The sequence below is a fragment of the Acartia tonsa genome, chromosome 3 (genome assembly GCF_053477335.1).
Source record: "Acartia tonsa isolate MP-2025a chromosome 3, ASM5347733v1, whole genome shotgun sequence".
Classification (NCBI taxonomy): Eukaryota; Metazoa; Arthropoda; class Copepoda; order Calanoida; family Acartiidae; genus Acartia; species Acartia tonsa.
In genome coordinates, this window is record NC_137262.1 from 46600558 (window position 1) to 46610978 (window position 10421).

At 35.0% G+C, this 10421-nt stretch overlaps 1 protein-coding gene across 2 annotated transcripts in view; it reads left to right on the top strand.

Moving 5' to 3' along the window:
* LOC145314356 (uncharacterized) overlaps positions 1 to 10421 on the top strand; it is a 71936-nt gene that overhangs the window by 14674 nt on the left and 46841 nt on the right. For both annotated transcript variants that reach the window (XM_080154234.1, XM_080154235.1), the window contains exon 2: positions 9955 to 10035. In XM_080154234.1, coding sequence (XP_080010360.1) covers positions 9984 to 10035 — 52 coding nt within the window. In that variant the 5' untranslated portion in view covers positions 9955 to 9983. The remainder of the gene's footprint in view (positions 1 to 9954; positions 10036 to 10421) is intronic.

Genomic DNA, 10421 nt, shown 5'->3' on the forward strand with positions numbered 1-10421 from the left:
ACTGCAGACAAGGATTCAATTGTTGAAAATTTACAATTAAACGAGGACAGCTCCCCTGATCCGACTTTGGAATCAGATATGCTGGGCTTGCATAGTTGTTATAGGAATCCCCATCCAAATTAGCTCTTTCAATGGTGCCGTTCTTTAACAAAAACTCTAAGATAGATTGCATTTGCATTTTCTCTACGGGTGATAAATAATATAATTTCTTATGCTGGGGTAAAGTTTGACCAGGTTTTAGTCTAATTGTATAATTGCCTAGATATTTACTCATGTTACCTCTATCAGTAGAATGTGTAGATATGATATCAGGGTAAGATTTTAGGAATATATCTTCTATATAATGTCTTACCTCTGGTGGATAGTCTGACAGCACCACAAGATCCTCTGGTTTAACAAACTGATCCTTAGGCACACTGTAGCCAGTAGGTTCTGTTACGTAGTCCATGAGGTTATCAGATTCAGCTATATGTTTTAAGCCAAGTTCAATAACGTCATCACTATTTTCAAAAAGTTTATTCTTTTCAGGATCTGGTGTAGTTAGAATTTCATCAATATTAGATCGGTAATCAGATAAGGCTACTCCTGGTACTGGAGTGTCATTGTTTATAGCTGTAGGATTCGGTATATATCCATCAGCTAAAGGGAAAGATCGTTCTACCAGATTGATGGCGCTGTATTTTGGTAGCTATAAGAGTTGGACTGAATTGTTTCTGGTGTCTAGTGAGATCTGATTGATGGCTGGAGCCGTAGCTTTCTCTGCGTGTTGTTCCAGGGCCTGTACAATCTCATCTAGCTCAGTTGTCACAGATACATTGTGTAGGAATGATTGTGTGAAATCAAAGTCTGTGGTGATTTCCTTGACTACAAATTGGTTGCTGGGTTCCAAGTATCCGGTGATAACAGTGTTAGTGATTGCATGTTCAGTGACATTTGTTATCATTGCTCTTCCACTCAGTTGTCCTCGGTTGTTGACAGTCAGTTGCGTTTGTCCAGGCTGAATTTTGATTCCTCCATTTCTATCATTAGCAATGTGGTCATCGCTGAGAATGACTTTTGTTCCAGGAGCTAAGTTGAAGAAATGGTTGATGTTCATTTCTATAGTCTGAGTTTCATTAGGCTCAATTTTGTCTATTGTCCCTGTGCAGAGTTGTAACTCATAATCAGAACAGAACAGGCTATCTAGTACTCTCCCAGGGTGGAACATAGAGTATAGATATGGTGCTGGCGGGTGATTATCCGCAACGAAAGTCAACCCTAATTGGAGATCTCTAATGCCGTTCATTCCAATGATCATAGGTGTGACATTCTTGTGTTCCTCAGGTACAATCATAAATGGTACTGGTCTATAGATGCCTGAGAATTGTGTGAGACGAATCATGAGAGTTATCTCTCCAGCTACTGGGATTTTGTGTCCAGAATAGCTGACAAGAACCATGTCACTCTTTTCTAGATGGTTCTTAACCTCATTTTGTTGTACTCCAAATAACATACCAAAATAGCTGGTTGACATGATATTTCTGTCTGCTGCTGAGTCAAACAAAGCTGTCATGTATACATCGTAGTTTCCATTTGACATACAGCCGGAACAGTTCAGGTACATTTTCCTATTTTCATCCATGATAGCTGCAGAACTATCTACCGCTAAAATCTTGGGGTCGTTTGGATCCATTCGAACGGTGATAGCGTTAACCCTTCCTGTTCTGCCACGCTCCTTGGATTGTCAATTGGCTTTGGCCTCAACCCATTCTTCATATGCCTGTCTAAACACACCACCAGGTCTTACTTTACCACTATGGTACAGTTCCATCATTGCTGGTCGTCCAGGGCATAGGTGTTGCGCGTGGTATAGGTCTTTGCCATACTTCTTGTGACAGCTTGGGCAGTATCCGGATGTTAGTGCTGTTTGATATTGTCGTCCTTGGTCATCGCACAGTAGTCTGCATCCATCTGAAATTTTGTGGGAATTTTGACCACATGCACCGCAGTAGCGCTTATTGGATGTACCATAGGAGATATGATAATCTTGTTTGGTGTTCTTTTGTGGTTGTCTATCTCTATTATCCCTGTTTTCTCTGTTGTAGGTTTTAGGATAGGCTGGTTTAGCAGTAACTTCTCTAACTGTTGGCCTTTTATAATAGCTTGACGTAGCGGCAACTTTAGCAGGCTGTTTGTCTCTGTTCATTCTTGTATCCCTGTCATGTGAGTAGTTGGTATTGTTTGTCTTTTTATGAAGCGATAAGTCTCCATTGTAACTGGCTGATACACCATTCTGCTGTAGGTCCAGATCTAGGTCTTCAGTTCTAGGATACATGGAAGCGGTCAACTCATGATATGTAGGGGATCTTCCAAGATCATGGGTTAGATTGTGATGGTTTTCAGATGCTATATTGCGGCTATTTGTTGGTAAGCTACGTTTGAGTGCCTCCACTGCAGTTATGTTGAATACATTCTGTCTTTCCTTCTTGTCTGTATAATGAACAGCGGCTCTGCTGGCAAGATTCTGAATTGTACTGACAAGCTTAGGGAATGACATGGCTTTGGTTCCCTTAAAGGCTATCAGCTTAGCTTGAGCTTCCTGTGGGCTGATGAGTATATCATACTGTAGCAGTAAGCTATTGTAGACACTTTCAATAGATAGTCCAAGATTGAAACTCTGCTGGATAGTAGTATATGCTTCGCCAGTTGTGGTTCTAAGCATAAAGGTTTCAAATTCTGATCTTGAGAGGTTACATAACTCCTGAGCAGTGTTCATCTCTGATAGGTAATCAGTAATGTAGGGTGGTTTGCCGTCTCCTTTGAAGCAATGCTTGAGAGGGAAGGTTCCATTGGCTAACTTAAGCTTTTGATCGTTGCTTAGGGTGCTCTTACTTGCATAGCTGCTTGGTGGTTTAATTCCAGTTTGGTTGGTGAAGTTACTGAAGTGTCGTTGAGTGCGTTTGTCATTCTCCTCTTGTACAATACGCTGGGCTTCTAACTCAACTTCACGTCTTTGTTCCTCTTTGTATTCTCTCATACTCTGTGTGTAGTTGGTACAGAAGTTCCTCATCATTTCTGAGTCCACACGTAGGTTGGGGTTACAAAGTCTTATTGTATCCAGGAATTGTGGGAACAGGAAATTTCCCAGAGGATCTGATAGTGTTGCTCTAACATATCGATCTCTGATTAGTGCGTCTGGTGAGTCCTCTTGCATGGGTATGGATCTTACAGATTCCCTGTCTGGTTCTGGCGTCTTGGTTCTCTCACCATTCTGTTCTGGTTCCTCCTGGTTGGGCATTGGTTCCTCTCTTCGTGTATCATCTCCTGCAGAAGCTGCATCAGCTGACGGAGTTCTTCTTCCAGGCGTCGTCGAGCGTCCTCGACGTGGAGTGTTCGCCTTTTCAGCGTTGTCATCTTTCTTACTTTTATTAAATAATGGCATTACAGCTAGCTTAAAGCTTTTAAACTTTCTATGAGTTCTTTAAAGAAGCTTATGAGATGTTGTACTATTTTAGGATTTAAATAGCAGAGGTACAAGAAGAAACCGACTAATGCGCTTAACGTTAAAACAATCAGGAATTGTTTACAATAACAAATTTTTCTTTTAAAATTGTTAAATATAGATGAGTATGTATTGTCTACTTCACCTACAGTTGTTTCTACGTCGTGAATGCTTGCGTGTGAACTTGGAATCTTATTCTGGAGTGTGCGCTAATGCACTCTTATCCTTAATTAAGCTCAACTGTAGAAACACTTTTACTTAGATTTATTCTATATTTGCTTACAAAGCTAATGTGGGTTGGTTAGCTATACAAATTAGCTATAAAGTTAGATAGAATGTTAAAGTTTGCAGCGAAGTTAATTTGGGTATGCTAATATACTATCACAAATTAACTGTTATTTGCTTAGGCGTCGACTTTTCCTAGCAAATGTTATTGTTGAGAAAAACAGCAATTTATAATCCTTGTTGAATTCTTACTTCACTCTAAGGATATGTAGCTTACAATCTGCTTATTCCTGTAAGGCTTTATGAATATAACTTACTAAGGTTCACTCCCAAAGGATCGTCTATATTCTAATAGTATTGCAACTGTTTTGCCTGAATATCAAAGATCTCGCACCCAATACTTATAGTTGTATTAGGGTATGCCTACCAATCCTACTAAGTATTATTCGCGAATTATTACGGGGCTTCACTTGTGATTTCAATCCTTATAACTATATTATTGAGACTCAATTTAGATTGTCCTATATATATGAATATAATCAGTTTGTTTTCAAGGTTATTATAGACCGGATGTGCTCCACTTAATTAGTGAGAACACAATATTCTATGTGTCTTACTGAAGTGTGATATCCTACGCAAGGTGATCAATCTATACGCTGGAAGTTGTCAATCAAACTCTTTAAAGTAGACTACAAGGTTGGTGTTATTGCTTGGTCAAATATTATTGAAAATCAAATTAGCTGAATTAGTGCACTTTTTTTTTTCTAAAAGGTAACAATTTTAGATTATAACGATTATGAACTATATGTACACACTTTATTTTACTTGGTTATAGATTTTATACTAATAATCCTAAGTAAAATTAAATTTTCTCAATGGTATAAAAAGAAAATATTCTTTCTTTGTTTTAATCCGGATGTGTATAAAGACAGTAGAGTACTTCCAATATTACTTGCTACTTCTTTTAGAGACGTCCCAAGACTCCCAAGATAGGCTGCTGCAACCTTTTGCTGCGTTTGGTTACTAGAACTTTGTCTCTTATAAGTGTGCTTTTAAATTACATATAGGGCTTAGGTTGTTGACTATACTTTTAAATCACTAATATTCACTATCACTAATGATTGATGGTTTATAACTCTTCTCAAGTTGTCTGTTGAATTCTGGCGGCACATGAAATAGAAATTTTAGCATTAGCAAAGCAAGTAAAAATTTAGTTTTCATGTCCTACTTATTGTTGAGTGAACTGTTTATTGTATTTAAGTATATGTTTGTAAAGAACATACAAAATATTTCTAAGTTAAGATTGAATTAAAAACTCTCTAAGTCAAAATAAAATAGAATCACTCTAAGTCCAAAGTTGGAAAATTTTGACTAAGTCCAAAAAGTTTCTAATGAAATTATTCTAAGTACAAAATCAATAAATTTTGGCTTGGGGAAAAAAAAATCTAAAAATATCTTAAGTACTAAAATTAGCAAATTTTGACTAAGTCAAAAAAAAATTTTTTCTTATTGAAATTATACTAAGTACAAAGTTAGTGAATTTTGGCTAAGTCCATATCCTTTCAATGAAATTATGCTAAGTACAAAATTAGTGAATTTTGACCAAGTCCATAACCTCTCAATGAAATTATGCCAAGTACAAAATTAGTGAATTTTGACTAAGTCCATAACCTTTCAATGAAATTATGCTAAGTACAAAATTAGTGAGTTTTTCCTTGAGACAAAAGAAATAGAATTATTCTAAGTCCAGACGTGGAATATTTTGTCCAAGATGAAATTTCCTAACAGTTCATTCACAACGCTACTTTAGAGATTGCCTATAAGTCAAAAGAAATAGAATCACTCTAAGTCCACTGTTGGAATATTTTGACTAAATGCAAATCTCGCTAAGTTAAGGATTTTAAAATTATAAAGTATTAGAGTGTTAGAATTATCCTTCACCAAAAGAAATAGAATCTCTCTAAGTCCATAATTGGAATATTTTGGCTAAGACAAAAAATACTCTAAGACAAAATTTTCTTTTAAGTGTGGAAAATGAAATTTGCTAATCTAGTTGGAAAAATCGCAATCATTACAAGTCCGAATTTTGGTAATTTTCCAACCAAATTCACAATTTCATAAAAATTACTATAAGTCCAGAAATTCGAGATTCTCTCTGTAACAAAAGAAATAGAAACGGTGCTAAGTCCAAAAGTGGAATATTTTGCTCAGAGTCTCAGGAAGTCTCTGGAGTTATTTCTCTGATTGCATATAGCAATTTGTCTATACTTATATCATTCCAACCGATCGATGTTGAGAATATCTTTGAGACTTTGAAATATTTTGTTTAACTCGAAATTTTTTTTTTTTTTTTTTGTTGGCTATGGTTATTTTGATACATCCGCGTATAAATCAGAATTGCATTAAGAATATAAGTCCTAGGCATGTATAAGTAAGTGCAAATCTCAGAAAATCGGTTCTAACGGCACCAAAGTATTAGTACAGTTTAACTTGAGTATAAATGCTACAAGTTTGTAATAATCTTTTGGCCCTTTACTACGACTCAAGAGTACTAACTGCTTTCGGCATATTGTTTCAGAAACATGGCTCCAAAGACAATATGTATCCCAACTAACAGCGTTTCCCGTGTTCTATAGGATTTGCTCCTAAGTTTTCATTTAATAAGGCAGTTCAAAATGGTCCTTTACAAATAGTATTTTGATAGCTTATAAATGAAAAGTTACTCCATGCTTGATTCTTAATAAGTTCTGGTTTAAGTATCAAAGATTCAAGTATTTCAACACTTAGAGAACTTTCGAATAAGTAAAAATCATACTAAGTCCGAAGATTTATATATATACTCCGCCACCTAGCACAACTCCTAAGTTTCAAAATTCTGACTAAGTCCAAAAATCAAAATTTTGCACATAGCTCAATCATAGATTATTCCAACCCAAGTGTTTTACTAAAGAGAGGCGGACATGGAGGTGCCGGTGTGCTGGTATTCTCTAGGGCCTCTAGAGTGTCAACCAGTGCGAGTGTCCTTATAGGGCGGCGACCAATGGCCACAAATATGCTAGCATTCTCTAGGGCCTCTAGAGTGTCAGCTAGTGCAACTGCTCGTACACGAGGCTCTCAATTGCATTTGTGTCGTGCCTTTCAGTCCCTATCTCTTCAAACGCCTCATAGTCCTAACCTTGCTCTCAAATAGTATCACAGGTTTTGGTAAATCCGATTTTGCCATAGCTACAATTATTCGATTTTGGTAAAAATACCTGCCTTAGGCGGTTCGGGTACGGTAAGGAAAAAAAGAAAAAAAAATTTATTAAGTAAAATTTTTCTAAGATACAACCGGTAAGTTGCACCATTGTGTGTGCGAATGGGGCGTTTGTCCATAATTAGGTATGGAGACCGCTCTTCTATGAGTACTACTAAAACCTAATTTTAATGCAATACACATAGACATTCTCATCGTCGGTTCGCTTGTTTAGAATGCTTAACCCTCTATTCCCACAAGTATAATACGAATTTGGTTGAGCTGGTGGAAGCTCAACAAAAGACCCACGCGAAGTATTATGTTGCTTTAACCTAAGAATAAATGGTTGGTTTTGATATTCGATCAGAATCATATAAGTATATTAAGTATTAAGGAAGGAAAATGTTTTTATAAAGTGTATTTATATCACAAGTGCATAAGTTAAGTATGGAAATATTTACAGGATAAGTGTTAAAATTATAAGTAGAGTAGGACAGAAATATGCCCTAAGTCCCAAGCAGTGAATTGTGCTAAGTGTTAGAGTTCTAACATAAGGCCTGAGCTCAATTCATGCTAAGTACTAAGGGGCCTAAATTTAAACTACAATGCATGCCAAACAACTAAGTCATTACCTTTTAAAGCCAGAAAGAGAAGTTGATGGTAGGAGAGTTAGTAAATAACTGAATAAATTCAAGAGGTACATGCTATAACATTAGCTCTGGACCAGGATTTTAGTGTTTGTCTGTGCAATTAAATATCTGTGTGTTAATATGTGACGTAAATCAGGCATGGTTGTAGGCATACATATATGTACTGGTTGTTTATACGATTACATTAACTATAAACATAATATCTTTAATAAACATATACTATTAGCAAATCGCATACAGATTACCATGAATAGGCTTTCGTTACCCATATATGGTGTCATATAGGTAGAGACAGGCCTATGAATGCATAAATTGATACAAATAATGCCTTGGGCCTAGCTAAAGTAATTGTGTCTTGCCCCTGAGTGCTACTAGTTAATTGCAGGGCACGTGTCAATCAAAGGTTCATAATATGATCTATATAGTGTTGATTTTATATCAAGCATAGATAGATAGTTGTGGATGCGAAGCATTTCTGTAAAAGTCTCATATGTACGTTCAAAGAATTTGAAAATTGAGGATCGCATCTCCAAGATACTGTTTACTCTTTTGTTAATAGACGTTATTGTAGAATTCCAGCATTTTACACTTGGACCAAACATACAACCCTTTGATTTTAGAATTATATTTACAGCTTGATTTAACTTTTAAGTTTTAATCCTATAAATAAACATTTGGAGCTCAGACCCTGTGGAACTTTTTTTACCTAAGTACAAAAATCACAGTGAACTACGGAAGGGGGGTATTTAACTTGGTCCAGTAGCGATTATAAGGGTATTTTACCCAAAGTTATTGAAGCAAGAAATCACTATAAAACTCTGCACTACTTGTTTTCCGCTGCTAACTTTAACACAGACAAATATTTCTAAAAATAGAAAAAAAGAAGACAGTATTTTATTAGCAAAAATTAGGCAGCAGGAACGTGCAAGGGTGGGGTGTAAATGGTATTTTTCCTTTCCCCTTGTAAAAAAATTATCCTCAAGTTTGCTTACACTCCTCTGCACTCATGTTATGCAGATGGTGTAAAAAAGGAATTATTATAAATTAAAACTATGATTAAGAAAAAATTAATTTCAATTAATTTAAATGAAATATTGTTCCTATCCCTGGATGGATGCTGAAAACTCTTAATCATTCTTTTCTAATCTGTCTTGTCAAATTAATTTTTATTATTTCAAAATATGTAACATGAGTATATAGATCAATGCATGGTATTTGCAACCAACACTTTTCAAGAGTTCCAAATCATGTCTCTTATTTATATATGCAAAGGGTTGGTGCGACTTTAGTAAAACTTTTACGATAATCTAAATAAAGAATTGAAAGTAAAGTATAATTACATTAGATTTTGAAAACTCCTGTGATATTACTTTAAATACTAACAGCTTAACTAAGCCTTAATGGCTAAGGCCTGAAGAAGGTACTGGGATATTAGGTGGCTAAAAAATCCCAAATATTTTTTTTTAAGTAGCACATATTCTACCATTATTGGCTGAAAAATGAGGATTTTCGGATCTAGCTATTATTTGTTGGAATTACCTACACCTTTGCTAAATAAATGTAATTCCAGCACATGCAAACAAAGTAAATAATATGTATAAAAATAGATTTAAAACTAGAAAACTAGTTCTGTATTTATCTTTTTTATTTTTTGAAATCTAGCGGAAATAGAAACTGACAGACAGGAAATCAGAGTCACAATTTCATCTATATATGTACTAGGCAAGGATTAATATTTGCAAAGAAAAAACATTGGCATAGATTTGACAGTTTAGTTTGTAAATATCTTTTACTTGACTGGTGTCAAGAGGGATCTGAAGTGGATAAGACAATGGACGATAAAACAATTGAAACAAAAGTACCCCCTCTTAACATTATAAACATCAAAGAATGAAAAGTTAATTTGATAAGTCAACTAATTTTTTTTGTTTTCAAACTTTTGGGACTATAATATCTGACAGTTTAATTTTCCTCTCAATACCTGTTTATGATGACAGTATTAAAATACCTGTACAAAGTTAACTTTGTGATAGATTTTCAGTTATTATGATTAAAGCTGGTATAATGTCGACAAATGTATCTGACGAAGTCCAAACTGCACAACTTTTGTGTCCTGTGACGTCATATAATGAGGAAGATGAGAGGAGAAGTGGGAAAGAAAACCCCTAAAAAAGAGATGGAGAATATGACGTCAAAAGTTGTGCAAAAGTTATGCAGTTTGGTCTTCGTAATGTATCTAAGTTAGGTCTTATAACTTTATGTCAATATCATGTCAGTAACGTACATGAGTTTTTGTAAGAAAAAATCTGTTGAATTATTTCGACAACCTTACCTTACACATTTTTAGAAATACTCTATTTTAGGTAATATAGTGAAAAGATAACGCGCAGAAATGAAGGGGATTCAAACTCTTGTCCTGCTTGCCAGCCATCTAGTCAGTAAAGGTAGGATTTATTTTAGAGATTTATTGATGGTATTAGTATGAAAATGTAAATCACAAAACCTTTAGGAATTTTACTTATGTATTAATCCTTCTTAATAGTGATTGATTTGTTACGTTTTGATAAGCTTTACTAAAATCTCTTTTACATGTTAATGAACACTATTTTTAGCATATTTTCTAGAGGATAAGCCTCACGCTATAAAAACAAAGCAAATACATTTTTAGATAAAAATTACCTAAGCAAAGTTTTTCTTCATTTAATCTTTACAATAGTGCTTAAATAGCACTTCAATCAGTTTAAGTTTTTGTTAAAATGCACTAGTCAAAACTTTAAAATCTAATGTTTTTCTCTAGGGATCTTGATGGGTTATACAACGGCAATATTCG